This window comes from Vigna umbellata, chromosome 5 (assembly GCF_029865625.1).
Source record: "Vigna umbellata cultivar VRB3 chromosome 5, Vumbellata_1.0, whole genome shotgun sequence".
In the NCBI taxonomy this organism is placed as follows: Eukaryota; Viridiplantae; Streptophyta; class Magnoliopsida; order Fabales; family Fabaceae; genus Vigna; species Vigna umbellata.
In genome coordinates this window covers 33,938,729-33,954,840 of record NC_142169.1, presented here as the reverse complement: position 1 = coordinate 33,954,840, position 16,112 = coordinate 33,938,729, and the positions used below count along the sequence as shown (strand labels likewise).

Here is a 16,112-nt window from a genome sequence, read left to right as displayed (position 1 = left end):
AGGAAGAGACGTGTGGGGGTGGAGGGAGTAACACCCTTCTTCAATTGTACACAAATAAAACATAGAAGTGACCCAAATCGTCCTTCGTCAAGTGGATTTCAAGGGTGCTACTTCCCGCACCTTCCTGTTTTTCTTCTTGCACCTCCATAAAAGTTATACTTTCCAAACATACCTATCATTAAAAATATAATAAAAGTCTTAAACCTTCTTAATTTTAATATTTTTCAAATTAGGCAGAAGATATTTTTAGATTCGAAAATTAGGGTTTCTACTCAAGGTAGAATGAATATTAAAAATATTTAGGGAGGTGCAAAAGAAATAAATTGGGTGCAGGAATTGACGGCCATAAGGATAAGACACTTTTCTGATCCAAAGAGAATAAAATCTGGAACCTTAAGTTCTGCAAGATAATTTCTCCTAGTCACATATGGCTTCCTCAATGCATAACAATGCAAATAGACCACAATTTATATTTTAGAATGTAACTTTATTTAAATTTTAATTGAATTTTTTTTTAAGAATTTGATTTATTTGAGTTTATGTTCAAATTTTCATTTTAAACAAAATTCCATGGACATACATAACTATATGAATGAATAAAAAAAATATAAATAATGAATTGGTACTTAGTTGCCATGTTGGAGGTGGTGAGAACATGGTACATTAATAATATTTATTAATTTGGTAGATTAATAATTGTGGTGTATTAAAATACCAACTAAAAAGTGTAAGTGGATTAGGAATTGGCAGCTGGGACCACCGCAACACACAACACGGATCTCAAATCTCCCAACCCGTTTACTTGAGGAATATATTTTTTACTACAAAATATTCTTATTGTTTAAGTTCTAATTAAAATAAATTAAAACTTTAAGAGGTGTATCTGCAAATGGGATAAAGTTTGAGAATTATTAAAATAAAATTCAATTTTAAGATGTATATTTGTAGAAGGAGAAACAATTTAAAAAATTTAAATATTCTTTTCATTCATAAATACTTTCCTTAACTGAAACCATGGCTTCCATAAAATTGTCTCGGATTCACCTCTTACTAAACTTTTCAAATGTTAATCTTTTATTTGATTTTATTGGTGAGTTATCTCCAAACCTTACTAGGTTAACAATATTAACTGATATTTAATTCTAATGCATGTATTATTTATTAAAAAAAACATGATAATATAATAAATTTATATTAAAGCTGTGTAAACAAAGAGTTGAATTAAAATACATAAAAATAAAATTATTCGAAATTTTCAGAATTTTGCATTGGACAATGGACGTGCATGACATGTTGAAGACCACATTTAAGAGTAGTCTATTTTCGCTGTACTTTTTGACAGAAACATGACATCCTCTTATGAGATTAATTTTCTTTTGCATTTAAATATATATAAATACATTCTATAATTTTAAAATTGTACATTTTATTTTAAAATTTTAAAAAATATTGTCTTCGCTATTTTTATTCTTTAAAATTTAAATATCTATACACATTCAGTAAGCAGAAAAATTCTACCTCTGACTATATTAATTTTATTATAAAATAAAAGGAACGGATCTCTAACAACACTTTTGAAGGCAAAACAATGTGTTATTTTAATATATTCAATTTTTATCTAAAGTTATTAAAGTTCTTTATCTATCTGCTATAAGGTAGTGTAAATGATTTTCTTTTTTTCTTCTTTCACAAGTATATTGTATAATTTATATATTATATATGAATAAATAATATAAAATAATTGTATCTTTCTTAATTACTAACAACACTAACTTCTAATCCTATTTTTAAACAAAAAAAAATTCAAAATGAGAGGTTGAAGAGACTATTTCATATAAAATTTATGAACACTTTTTTTTAAACTATTGAATTTTATTGGGTCACGAAATGACAACTAGTACTCTTTTTTTTAAGTTTTTACACAGAAAATTAAAAGAGTTGACATTAGATAGTTGAGCCCTCAAACTCCTAACCACAAAGTTGACACTGCACCTTTAGTTTTAATCAGGAAACGAATATATTTAAGATAAGTAGTTTATTTATATATTATTTAATTTCAAGGTTATATATGATATATGTGCTAATAAGTACCTTCAAAATACATTATCACAACATTTAATTAATTGTTAGCATTAAATTTTTTAGATAGAGAGTGCTTAAAATTTTAAAATAAAAAATGTTAATAACAACATGACAGTTGGCTCAAGAATATCCAACCGCGTGGACTTTAATTTAAGATGATTTACAGTAACTTCCCATTCTCTACAAATTTCAACATTTTCCTTACAAAAGAATTATATAAATAGCAAAAAGATGAAGAAGCCCTCCATTTTGGTTTTATTCGTCAATTTTGAGAGATAATAATAAATATTTTATTAATTTTTATTGAGATATTGTACTCTCATCTCTTGTTGAATGTACACATTTTCTTTAACCAAAACTTTCGGATTGTTTGTGTTGTGTTTAGAAGTGTTTTGTTGTTCATAGTTTAAAAACCCGTGAAAGAAACATTGATGTCTTAACAACGACAAATCAGATATGTTTATAATTAAAAAATAAAAACTTTCCAAAGTTAAGATTTTTTGTTTTTTTGTCTTAAATAAACTTTTTTATTTTCTTTATTTTTAATTCCTGTCAAAATTATTTCTTCGTTTTTAAACTGCCTCTAGATTTTTATCTCCTGTTTAAAGTTCTAATGGTAAAACTTATAATTTTGTCTGGAAAATAATAGAAAAAGAAAATTTAGACAAAATTTAAATATAAATGTAGACCAACTATTCAGGAATAATTTATCCAACTATATGGGATGTAATTTAAAAGAAATAAAAGAAAATGTGAATATCTGTGGTGACTGCGTGGTGTAAAGTGTTAACCTTTTTATCAACACGTGACTTTAAGATTAAAAACTGTTCACAGACAGACTCTCTTTCTTCTCTGCCAACCGCACTGAACAAGACCAACAGTTTGCTGGTCAGAGTATGGAGAACGCAGATCCTAATAGACATTTTCTCAAAGATGTTAAGCGCATCATCATCAAGGTTCTCTTTTCTCTCCACAATATATATTATCCTTTTGTTGTTTCATTTCTGTGTTGTGCATCAAATGGTTTGTTCTGTGTGCATTGCTTGGACCATAGGATGATGTAAATGGCTAAGGTTGTTTTGTATGGTTTTGAAGGTTGGGACTGCTGTGGTTACTCGCCAAGATGGAAGGTTGGCAGTTGGAAAATTAGGGGCACTCTGTGAGCAGGTTGCTTTGTGTGCCTATATATATATATATATATATATATATGTATATATATTGTTCCAGGAATAAAGATTGGATTTTGGGTTTGGCATGTGTGACCCTTTTGAGAATACATGGCAGATTAAGGAGCTGAACTCTCTTGGTTATGAGATTATTCTGGTGTCATCAGGTGCTGTTGGCCTTGGTCGCCAAAGGCTTAGATACAGAAAATTAATTAACAGCAGGTAATAAAGTTCTAACACCTTTGTTCTGTTTATTTGCTATCAGAGGATGCACATGTATGGTGTATCCTTGACAGTTGGTGAAATTGTAATTTACTTTGGTCTTTCATGGGACACATTTTACAGCTTTGCTGATCTTCAGAAGCCGCAAATTGAACTTGATGGCAAGGCTTGTGCTGCTGTTGGACAGAACAGCCTTATGGCTCTTTATGATTCTTTGTTTAGTCAGGTAATTGTTGTTAATTAATGTTCATGACTGAACTATCGTCTTATGCCTGCTTGCATTCCAAATGCGCTGTGTAGATTTTTTGTTTTGTTTACCCTTTATGACATATCATATTTCATTCTTATATTATTTTAGGATAACTGACATTGATATTGATGCGTATATTACTTTCTCTCCCTGTCCTGCAGCTAGATGTGACATCTGCCCAGCTTCTTGTGACAGACAATGATTTTCGAGACAAAGATTTCAGAAAGCAACTCAGCGAAACTTTGAAATCATTGTTAGGATTAAAAGTTATTCCCATATTCAACGAGAACGATGCAGTTAGTACTAGGAAAGCTCCATATGAGGTTTGTTATTCTACTTGTCTGATTTGTTATTTCAGCTGAACTTAATCTTGGAGCTGATTGTTCAAGCAATGTACCTTTATTAAAAATTGGTGTCATTATGTTTTTTTACTTTTTTCTTGTCAGCATTATTATTTTATTTCTTGATGTTATGATAAATGATTATGCTAGCTTGAAGTAGAGTTGCGGGTTATATTTGTTTTCTTCAGATGAATTTTCTGAACTTTATCCGTTAAACTTAAATATTGAGTCTTTATAAGATGTTTTCTTATGAATGTAAGTAAATTTTAATTTAGTAATTTGTCCATCGGCCAACTCAACGTATTTAAGAAAACTTTCATGCTTGTTTAACATTGAATATGATCCTTCTCTGTCTGTGAAGTATTCCTAGAATTTGTTGAAATCCTTCTATCCTTTATATTATATAAAGGGTGTTTTAATGTTTGGTTTCTTCCCAAAAAAAAGGTCAGGTAAGAGAATAAATTAGAGAGCACTAGAAGTGTCACCAAATTATTTTTTTGCAGGATTCTTCTGGCATATTTTGGGATAATGACAGTTTATCAGCATTATTGGCACTGGAATTAAAAGCTGATCTTCTAATTTTGTTGAGTGACGTAGAGGGTCTTTATAGTGGTCCTCCAAGTGACCCACGTTCAAAGCTTATTCATACATACATTAAAGAGAAACATCAAAATGAAATTACTTTTGGAGATAAGTCTAGAGTGGGAAGAGGTGGTATGACTGCCAAAGTAAAGGCTTCTATTCATGCAGCTGAAGCTGGCATTCCTGTTATCATTACCAGGTGCTCTGTTTACGGACAAAATTAAAACTGAAACTTGTTTTTGAATTTCTGATACCAATTCTATTTACTGCATATTTGTGTATCCTCTTTAGATTTTATTTAAAGCAGTTTCCAGTATCTCCATTTTCAATTAGAAACTTTTTATCTAGACAAGACATGTGACATCACTAATTAAATTTTCACTGAACCCCAAGCAACTTTGAGAAATGGAAATACAAACAGTTATTGATTTAATTTTGTATACAGTTACTTGTTTTATTTGTTCTCTCTGTTTCTGAATTTGGATGACTATTTGTTGACCACGTATTTAGTCAGTAAATCTATGGTAGTGTCATGTAATGTAAGATCACTAAATTTTCTTTTTGACCCTTTTCAATTTTTGATCTTTTAAACAGAAAACATAATTGCAAGAACACTATGAAATCCATTATGTATGCTACCTACTCTATCTGATTCCCATCTGTGTACGTGTGTTTTTTCTTGTTTTTTTTCTCAGTGGTTTTGCAGCAGAAAATATCCTTAAAGTTCTCCAAGGACAACTTATTGGAACCCTTTTCCATAAAGATGCCCATAAATGGGCCCCAATAAAAGAGTTTAATGCTCGGGAGATGGCAGTTGCAGCTAGGGACTCTTCCAGAAGGCTTCAGGTTTCTTTTATACCTAAGCACTCACAGGATTGTGGATACTAAGCTGTCAGTATATCATTCCTACTTTAGCATTCTGATCTCCATATCTTACATTACAGGCTATGTCTTCAGAAGAGAGGAAACAAATTTTACTAAAAATAGCCGATGCTTTGGAAGCACATCAAGAAGAGATCAGGATTGAAAACGAAGCTGATGTTGCTGCTGCACAAGAAGAAGGATGTGAAAAATCCTTGGTGGCTAGGCTGGTTTTAAAGAAGGAGAAGGCAAGGCAGTTAACCTATAGTTGAATGAAACTATTTAAATTTTAACAGACTACAAAATTTGTGATGATAAATGACGATGAATGACAGCTTGCAACCCTTGCAAACAACATTCGACTTATTGCAAACATGGAAGATCCCATTGGTCGAGTGCTTAAACGAACTGAGGTAACAAAAAGTTTGTTATAGCTATAATATATATATATATATATATATATATATATATATATATGTATGTGTGTGTGTGTGTGTGTGTGTGTTAATTTATGTATGGGTCATAGTAGTTTTACATTGTGCCAAGTTAAAATTGAGTTCCTTTCATTTATTGTATTTATTACAGATTCTAGTTTTACATTATGCCACTAGAGAAGAATGAAATGGTTTATGTTATATACGAATTTGTATGAGAAAGCTGTCTGAACTCGTGTGTGTGGATGCAATCTCTGCTTAATCATAAAATATACGGTTTAAAAGTTTTTCATGCAGACTTGATTGTTAACAATAGTTACTGATCAATAATATTTCTGACGGCTTACATCTTATCTAGCTCGCAGAAGGGCTGATTTTGGAGAAAACATCATCACCTTTAGGTGTTCTTTTAATTGTTTTTGAGTCTCGCCCTGATGCACTAGTGCAGGTAAACTGACATTTTCGATTTTCTTTTGAAACTTCAGTTGATACCTGGATAATACTGTGTCAGTTTCTAAATTTTACCCTTCCCTGCCTTTATTTACATTCCTTTTTCAATTTGCTTTCTGTAGATGACATGCTTGGACAGCTTATATTACCTACTAAGCTGTGATCAGACCTTTAAAATAATATGAATTTTTCTTTTCGTATCACATGAAAGGATGAAATTTCTTTTGGATTAAAAAATGTCTAAATTGCAGTTCAAGAAACAAAAAGCTTAATTTGATTACCTTTTGATTTTATATTGTTTATCTGCATTCTAAGCCAGTAGCTTCATGTATCTTAACAGATAGCTTCTTTGGCTATCCGAAGTGGGAATGGGCTTCTCTTGAAAGGAGGCAAGGAGGCTAAGAGATCAAATGCAATTTTGCACAAAGTTTAGTTTCAAAATAAATGGCAATTTGTGAATCGTTTTCTTTTAAATTATATATTTGATATTTTCAGTCTCATTAATAAATGTTTTCTGTGTAACTTTTCATTGCTGGAACTTCAGGTCATTACTGAAGCCATACCAGATTCTGTCGGTGCAAAACTTATTGGACTTGTAACATCAAGAGCAGAAATTCCCGAGTTACTTAAGGTAAGTACAAAGTAGATGTTAATTTCTGATTTATAAACTTTCTCACTTTGATCTTTGGTTCGTTAAACAAAAGCTAGAGTCTGCATTTTGCCTTTCTTTCAGTTGGATGATGTAATTGATCTGGTGATTCCAAGAGGCAGCAACCAACTCGTCTCTCAGATCAAGAGTTCCACTAAAATTCCTGTTCTGGGTCATGCTGGTAAGACCCTTCTGCTCAACATGCAAGCAAAAAATGCTTGATGTAATATGGTAAATCCTTTTGTCAAATGAATTTACTGTAATAAAGCCACATTATTGCCAAACAGATGGAATTTGTCATGTCTATGTTGATAAATCTGCTGATTTGGAGATGGCAAAGAGGATTGTACTGGATGCAAAAATAGATTATCCAGCAGGCTGCAATGCCATGGTAATTTCTATTATTCTATGTAATCGATGAAAGCACAACCTTTGTTTGCCAGTTATTTTTTCTACTCACTGTTCAAATTTCAATTTTTAGGAAACACTTCTTGTTCACAAGGACTTAGTAGAGAAAGGTTGGCTCAATAATATTATTGTTGACCTACGGACAGAAGGTATGATTTCTGGCTAACATTTCTATTGGATTGGTGAATGTCTGACCATGATGTCTTTTCCAAAATTGAAGAATAGTTTCTTAAGTTAAATGTACTGTAAAAGGTAGCTTGTAAGGTTTCTGGAATGCTGATATGGTTTAAAATTCATGTAGGTGTTACATTGTTTGGAGGACCGAAGGCAAGTCCTTTGTTAAATATTCCTCTTGCTCGTTCGTTACATCATGAGTACAACTCGTTGACATGCACAGTTGAAATTGTGGATGATGTTTTTGCAGCTATTGATCATATAAATCTTCATGGAAGGCACGGTTCTCTTTATTTGTAGATAATGTCTTGGAAGATTATTTCCATTTCATCCATCTCTCTCTGCCTCATTTCAAATTATCTCGATTTTGGATTGAAATTTGTCACATTTCTGTTTCGTTGCAGTGCACATACTGATTCCATTGTTACAGAAGATCATGAAGTAGCTGATATGTTTCTACGCCAAGTTGACAGGCAATTTTTGAAATATAATGTCTTTTTATGTGCTACTAATCACATTTTCTACTATACAACATTCACTGTTTTGTGTAATTCAATTGCCTTTTATGACTTAGTTTTATATTAATAAACACAAGAATCCCTGTTCTTGAGCAATCATCTTCTTGAGCCTTCAGCATATTTACAAGGGCAGTTTGTAAATAATGTTTGTTATATTGGCAGTGCTGCTGTTTTTCATAATGCTAGTACAAGATTCAGTGATGGAGCACGATTTGGTCTAGGAGCAGAGGTATGTTATTCTAAACATTCTCTTCAAAATCAATATCTAATGCCAATGTTGTTGATTTAGTTCCTAACTCTCATGTCATGGACTTTTTATAGGTGGGAATAAGTACAAGCAGGATTCATGCTCGGGGTCCAGTAGGAGTTGATGGATTGTTAACAACCAGATGGTATGAGCTTGATGGTCATTAAATCATTATAATTGAAACAATACAAACCATTTAGTGTATAACTAGCCATTTCATTCAGTTGACATGCCCAATTTGAACAACACAAGGTGGAAAAGCTTTATGTGAATAGAATAAGATTTGCCACATACCAATAGGCTTATAAGGATAATACCTGATACTACAATCATTCATTTGCTTATGTTCAGGATTCTCAAAGGAAGTGGACAGATAGTGGATGGTGACAAAGCAATTAGCTACACCCACAAAGACCTTGCTATTTGATTCTTGGTTTTTAAAGATAAAAGTTCATGGAGGGAGGGGAGAAAAGGAAGGTCATTAGGATGTGCTTTGTTTTCTCAATGTGGAGTAAAATTGTACAATTCATTAGAGGGGAGAAATGTTTATGCTATCTGTTACTGATTTTTCTGTTCATGATGTCATTTATACTAGAGAGTTGTTTTTCCCCTCATCGTTAGGAAATTTATGGTATTTGTTTAGGATTGTTTTTTTTTTTTAAGTGATATCACTTTTGCAGTTGTGAAAATAATAAAAATACTTCATCTTTGACTCCAAAAAAGTGGGAACATGCTATTTTCTGGTTCAAAGGAGGATGGGGATTTTTGGAGTGAAAAGAGAGAGAAAAGAAAAATAATATCATCCCAATATTAGTAGGGGCAAAAGTTGGAGGAGATATTTTATCCTTTTACTTTTCCTTCTTTTCTGAACTTTTGAATTAAATAAGATTTTTTAATATAATATTTTTTTTTTCTCTCCGTTTCATTTCTCGAATTATACATTGCAATTTTCTAATGTGATTATTTAGTAAAAGTTGTTGTAACTTTATGGTATGGCACATAATTGATACTAAACTGGAATCTTTTGACGAAAGAAAGGAGAAACCTCTAAAAGAAGATAGTTTATAAAGACACTTCCTAACTCAAACTGAGCTCTTTTTTATATTGAGAATTCTTATCAAGTAGAATAAAATCAAGCATTTTTCTGAGTTTTAGATTATTTTTTTTCCCTCGTTACTTACATGGGAATAGCAATGCAACGGTGAATCGTCACACCTATTAATTATAATTATTCATAAATGTATAATATTAATGCTAAATATCACAATACAATTCAATTATGAGTACAGAGGAAATGTAAAGACGTGAAATTATTTTGGCTAAGTAGGCATATCTTTCGAAGCAAATCTCTCTGCAAAGAAAATCTATGAAATACCTTTACGTTGCATGATCCCTATACGGATATATAGGTTTTTGGTAACTGTCTTTTAGTTCATTGCCTTACCAAAAATAACTTCTTCACTGACACATCTTAAATAATTAAAAATTTAATTAAATTTTTGCATAAATTAAAATAAATTTATATGCACCATATACTTTTTTTTTTTGTAGAAACTCTATTGTCTGACTTCTTTATAAATACGTGTAAACTCCTAAATACGTGTAAACTCAAAAGACTTTTCTTTTATCAGCACATCAAAAAGACTTTTTATAAGTCAAGAACTAAGTATTTATCTAACTTTTTGTAAACTTCCTTGCATCAAACTCCGTCTCTGTTTGCTTTAAATGGTGCTAAGGTTCAGTTATACTGCATCAAAATCTTTCTAGGTCAATGTACTCTCCTTTTCCGTCTATTTTCCTGCATCAAACACTAGTCGATTCTGAACACTGAACATCACGCTTCCTTTTCACTACCTTGAAAACTGTTACCTTTTTGGCTTTTACCCTTCACAGTTATTTTCTAGAGAACTTTTGCCGAGAGCAAAACATGAATTCCTTCTATTATCCATTGCGGATAGGGATTTTGTTAAGTGTTACATAATATAACACGTACACACACACACACACATATATATATATATATATTACTCTGAAAACATATACTTTTTATTTGTTAGCAGAACACATGATATATGTGCTAATGCACCTAGGACTCCGAAAGTGTACTAGTCTCTCCGTTTCATGACTTAGGCCCAACTTCATCTCAAATAATTAATAAGAAATCTTGGAAAAGAAAGATAAAAGAGTAACACTTCAGATTACATAAACTAGGAACAGTCGACCAACTTTATACCCTTTACAAAGACACTCCTTACAACATTGTAAATTATGGCATCACTCATTCTAAACACGAAACTGACTTGTACAATATGTAGCAAAGAGAAAAACGGATTGGGATGCGGATAAAGAAAAAACAAATAAAAAGAATGAAAACACATTTCGGAAACAAGAACTTAAAACTTCCTAATCACACACTATGAATTTAAGACAGCAACCTCACATGACTATCTCTGGCTTCACAATGTTTGACTTGATCTCCTTGTGAGGTAAAACCACACCACCATTGCTGTAAACTTCATCACAAACATGGACATCTTCTCCAAGGATGGTCATATTCTCCACACGGGCCCATTGCCCTACGGTGGAATGCCATCCAATGATACTGCTGGATATGCAAGAGTGCTTTTTAATCCGAACTCCTCGCATAACTGTGCAGCGTGAAAGCCTGACACCTGACTCAACGACACAGCCAGGACCGATTGCAACATCAGGTCCAATGAGACATCCCTCACCAATATCAGCAGTTTCGTGTACAATGACATTTCCCACAATATGTGGACCACTGGCCAGTTTAGAAGGAGAGTTTTTCCTCAGTGAGTCCAGGTAAAGTGTCAGACCAGAAATATAGTCCCTTGGTTGTCCAATGTCCATCCAAAATCCTGGCAGGACCATTGCATATAGCTTTTTCGCTGCTGCGATATTTGGAAACACCTCTTTCTCGATAGAAGTGGGTCTCAGTTCAATTCGATCCAAAACCGAGGGGTTCAATAGGTAGATTCCAGCATTGATTTTATTACCAACAAACAACTTTGGTTTCTCTACAAATTTCTCAACCTGTCCAGTAGTCTCGTCCATTACAACCACACCATATTTTGACGGCTCATCAACCTAAAAATAAGATCTGAAAGCTCAAATATGTACCGCATATGTATATAATCTGAACTGTATATAAATCGTCTCAACTCAGTTACCTTTGTCACCATTATGGAAGCCTCTCCTCCATGGGTTTTGTGGAATGCAATCATTTCTTTAAGTGGATACTCACTGATAACATCACTGTTGAGAACAAAAAATGGCTCTCCGGAGTCATCTACTAGTTTATCCCTCGCAAGAGCCAAGGGGCCAGCAGTACCCAGTGGTTCAGTTTCTTGAGAACAAGTGATTTTGATGCCAAGTTTTGCCTCAAATTCCTTCAAGAAATTCAACATAACCTGCAGGTGGAAGTTTTTCCAACGCCAAATAAAGCTTTATTTACCTTAATCTCATTAAGAAAACAGAATGGTGAGGAGATATGAAATCCTTACCTCCGGTTGGTAATTGATGGCCAGTACCACTTCATTGACTCCAATGGCCTTGAGAGCCTCTATCTGCAAAACAAGTACAATTAGAAGATAAATTAGTAGGGTAGTATACTAAGTGTATTAAGAGATATATACGAAAAGGATAGACACACATACACATCCGTAGTCAGGTATGCACCAGTGCATACACAGTGATAAGATGGTAAAGAGAACAAACACAAGGAGAAAAGACAATAAAGATCAATGAAATTCAAAATACCTACACTTGCAAGAAGGAGAAAACAATTTTATTCACTTCTTGAGTAAAGGTGGAAGAAGATACAATCAACAAAAAGTGTAACAGCTACTGAGAGCAATCAAAACTTTTAAATTTTGAGTCTATGTACGTTTATACTCTAAATTGATAAATGAAAAATCAATTTTTTTTTCTATTTTTAATAGCAAGATTCAGATTTGAATAACAAACAGGTTTTTTTCTTAATATACGGGTATTACAAAACTAAGAAAAAAACATAGTATTGACAATTCAGCTAGATTTATGGTGATTTATTGGATAAAATAATATGGTATGAATAATTCATTAGTGTAAGAGTCAATAGATCAAATGACAAGGCCTGTCCCTAATTTACTCATGAATGGTCCATACTTGTTCAAGAAAAAGACTTCAAAATGCTTTACCTGATGCAGAATCATGGGCTTGTTAGCAAAATCAACAAGAGGCTTGGGAACACTGAGTGTCAATGGCCTCAACCTCGTTCCAAAACCTCCAACCAAAATCAGTGCCTTCATTGTGATATGATGCCCTTTGTTTTTCCAGCAAATTATAACTTAGAAGCAGATCAAAAGTAAATAACAGAGAACACAAACCCAGATGTGTAAAACAATTTTCACTCTGCTCTATTATAAATCTGCTTGCCCGGAAGGAACTTGCACGGAACTCTTCACGGACGCTTGTGAAATTTAAACAGCTGGCAAAGAATTTGCACTTTAGATGACAGGTGATCAAAGGACGTGAGACGAATGCAGCTAAAGATGGTAACTGAAATGACAAAAAAAAAAAGGAAAGAACAGTTTGTCAGAAAAAGCTTAAGACATAAAACCCTGAAACCTTTACATTCGTCCAAATTTCAAAAGAAGCAAAAACAAGATCAAATTATGTGTGTCATTACATCATAGATATAGAAAGGAAAGTAAAATGAAGCATAAGGTGTAGCCCGATATGAAACCCAGCTATACAATGCTACTAGCTTTCAATGAAGGAAAAAATACGGTCCAATCTAGTCAAGGTTTATTTATAAACTGTGCTATCTCTCAGAATTGCAGTAAACGGCAAACATTTGCATTTTTCTGATAATTTCAGGGTGAGACTGTCTCCGTATTTCAAATTAACAAGATTCCTGCATAACTTTCAATGATAAAAATATCTCCACTTAGGAAGCCCTCAATGTAAAGTGCATTGCATTAGTTCCACACGAGAGAAACAAATATGCCAGACAGGAACATAAGTTTGGCTACTGAAGAAAGATACATGTAAAACAGTGATATATAATTGATTCCCAACTATTACCTTCTGCTACATTGCTTGATCTGTTAAGAATTGAGCTAGAGAAAAAAATACATAAAATGGTGTGTATAATATTGAGAATACTTTCATACGAGGAGTTAATCTTCATATATATAAATGGTTGATATTGGATTTAGGGAGAATCAAATTTGACTTCTGTTGTCAAAATTAGTTCAATGGATAGCGTTAGAGATTTGAGTTTACTGACATTACTGACGAGAAAAGGCCCCCTTCTTTATACTATTTTCAGGAATGAATTTCTCAAAAAGAACACATTTTGGAGAAAATACAAGGGAGTTATTTATCTAGCTGAATCTTTTTTGTTGGTCTTTATCTTGTAGAATCTAGCTTCTACAAATAAGCATGCATCATAAGAATGTTCTAGATCTATTGAACCCAAGCCTAATGAGACTAGCCCGATTTTGCATTGCATGTACTATGTCATGCAAGGTATCAGAAATTTCAGTAGTATTTGTATTTTTAATATTTTGTTATACAATACTTCACAAAAGCTTAAATTGAAGCAAAGCAGGAAAGGCACCATGCAAAAGAGAATTCAAATTACCGAATACTTAACAACAGCACCAGATCTGATACTACACAATTGTTTTCATCAAATTCAACACAGGATGAGACTAAAGTACAATGCAATCACACAAACACCGCGTGATGAAAGAACAAAACGGAGTAAACACGAATTAAAAAAAAAAGAAGGAACCGTCAATTCGGAATCAGAACAAACGCAAATTACATTGCCACATAAAACATTCACCTCACCTCCATTCATGCAGAAAGCAAACAGTAACAAATATATAAATAAAATAAAGATCGAAAGACGAAGAGAACAGAATTGACCTGAGGAAAAATTGAGATCCGTCTGGGGGCGAATCAGAAACCCCCCAACTCGAACGAGTCAACCAGGCGAGTCAGAGTGGGTCTCGAAGAACAACCCAACGGTTCAGTACGTGAGCTGTTACAATGGCGTTGGTCACCGCTCGTCATCGTCCTTGTTTATATACGCGCCAACCTTACACTGCTATAACCACGCACGCTTTTTTTGTTTCTTTTATCGTTATTATAATTAATTAATTGATTAATAATTAATTAATTGGATATCTTTTCAGTCTCTCAAGGAACCTTAGGCCTTGTTTGGTGAAAGCGTCGGTGGCTTCGGCTTTCACGGTTTTCCATATTTCATTTTCTTCCTTAACTCTTTATTACTCTATTCACAATTATAGTATTGTGATTGATGACATTAATATATATGGAAAGATACTAGGAAATTAAGAAGTCACCATCATGCATTTAACTTTATTTTAATATCTTTTAAACTTAAAATGTTTCTTATATAAATTTCCTGTCTTCCTAAAATACACCTTTTTTATTTTTTCTGAATTGTTGAATAATACCTATAAAACAAAAATAATGTATTTTTGAAGAATAGAAAACAAATTTTAAGAAATTAGAAAAATATAAATATATTTTATCTTTTTTAACCATAATGGTTAGTTTATTTGCCAATCCAGCATTTTCCTAAAGTATAATGTTTTCTCGGATCGTTCTTTTTCTTGTTTAGATAAATGCAAAACCAGTTGCCATTTTATTCCAAATTGTTTTCGACTTTAATTTGGCAATTCTACGTAACAAAAAAACCATTTCTTTAAATCAATAATTCAAAACAACCACTTTACGTGTTTCTATTGTGAGAGTTAATTTTTCAATATATAAAATAATACCTTTCTCATTCAAGTTTTCAACGTAGTTAATGGTTTTATATTTGGACGCTTTTTGAGAACTTTCATGAAAAATATATATTATATATAGATACAGATATACAACCTTTATTAAACATTTTGAAAAAATTGAACAAAAGCCTTCAATTTTGCTTCAACTGAAAGATCCTAAAAGGTGGCAAGCATTCTTGGTAAGGCTCTTTGTATACATTCATCCCTTACAAATCTGGTCAAATCAGAAACTAGCTTTAATAAATAAACATTGACTGAACCATTTAGAAATTTCTAGAGTTTAATAAATATTATTTTTTATCATTAAAAAATAAACTTGCTTGAAAAAATATCATATAAAAACCAATGTTATTGTAATTTTTAGTGTTTATTATAAAAAATTAACACATATATATATAATATGATAATATAAAAAGTCTTTATAGTTATCACTGGAGCTGGATTTGTGGGTTTAGACTACTTTCCATTGTAATAATGGTTCGTGAAAATAAAAAGAAATGGTGATCAGCTAAGCAAGTTTCTTTTGTGTTTTCTTTAAATTGCAGTCAAAGTCATCAGAGTGTAATAAACAAAACTACGCGTTGACTTCTTTTTTTCTTTTTGCAGAATAGCAAGCTAGTCACAGAATTTGTAGAAATATATAATATCACTTAAATAATAATTAAGAAATATATAATATCACTTAATAATTAAGAAAAATATAGGGTATTGGAATTCAATCCCTGTATATATATAGTTTCCATGGCTGTTGTGCTTTTTTAAACATGTTTTTTATGGATTATTTTTACTTTTGTTAGAAATGATAGGTATCCTTCTAACTAGAATTAGAAGTTTGTAGCAAAAGAAAAAGTCTGTGGAACGTCATAATATCTCATGATTAATCTTGGAGTTGGAGGAA

The 16,112-nt window shown here is 32.2% G+C and overlaps 2 protein-coding genes across 2 annotated transcripts; one reads left to right on the top strand and one right to left on the bottom strand.

Annotated features, from left to right (window-relative positions):
* The first annotated feature begins 2,894 nt into the window (after positions 1–2,894).
* Positions 2,895–9,106, top strand: LOC124831886 (delta-1-pyrroline-5-carboxylate synthase-like). The gene is made up of 20 exons (XM_047305981.2): positions 2,895–3,038; positions 3,178–3,249; positions 3,367–3,470; positions 3,594–3,696; positions 3,882–4,043; positions 4,565–4,842; positions 5,339–5,489; positions 5,588–5,752; positions 5,840–5,917; positions 6,297–6,386; positions 6,729–6,815; positions 6,933–7,019; positions 7,122–7,218; positions 7,325–7,428; positions 7,519–7,594; positions 7,747–7,897; positions 8,024–8,092; positions 8,300–8,366; positions 8,459–8,529; positions 8,736–9,106. The coding sequence occupies exons 1-20, from the start codon at positions 2,979–2,981 to the stop codon at positions 8,809–8,811; spliced, it is 2,148 nt and encodes a 715-aa protein (XP_047161937.1). The 5' UTR covers positions 2,895–2,978; the 3' UTR covers positions 8,812–9,106.
* Positions 9,107–10,521: 1,415 nt separating this feature from the next.
* Positions 10,522–14,569, bottom strand: LOC124831887 (mannose-1-phosphate guanylyltransferase 1). The gene is made up of 5 exons (XM_047305982.2): positions 14,325–14,569; positions 12,584–12,944; positions 11,909–11,971; positions 11,576–11,815; positions 10,522–11,492 (listed from the first exon to the last, which is right to left on the bottom strand). Exons 2-5 carry the CDS (start codon positions 12,692–12,694, stop codon positions 10,821–10,823), a joined length of 1,086 nt encoding a protein of 361 aa, XP_047161938.1. The 5' UTR covers positions 12,695–12,944; positions 14,325–14,569; the 3' UTR covers positions 10,522–10,820.
* Between the last annotated feature and the right edge of the window lie 1,543 nt (positions 14,570–16,112).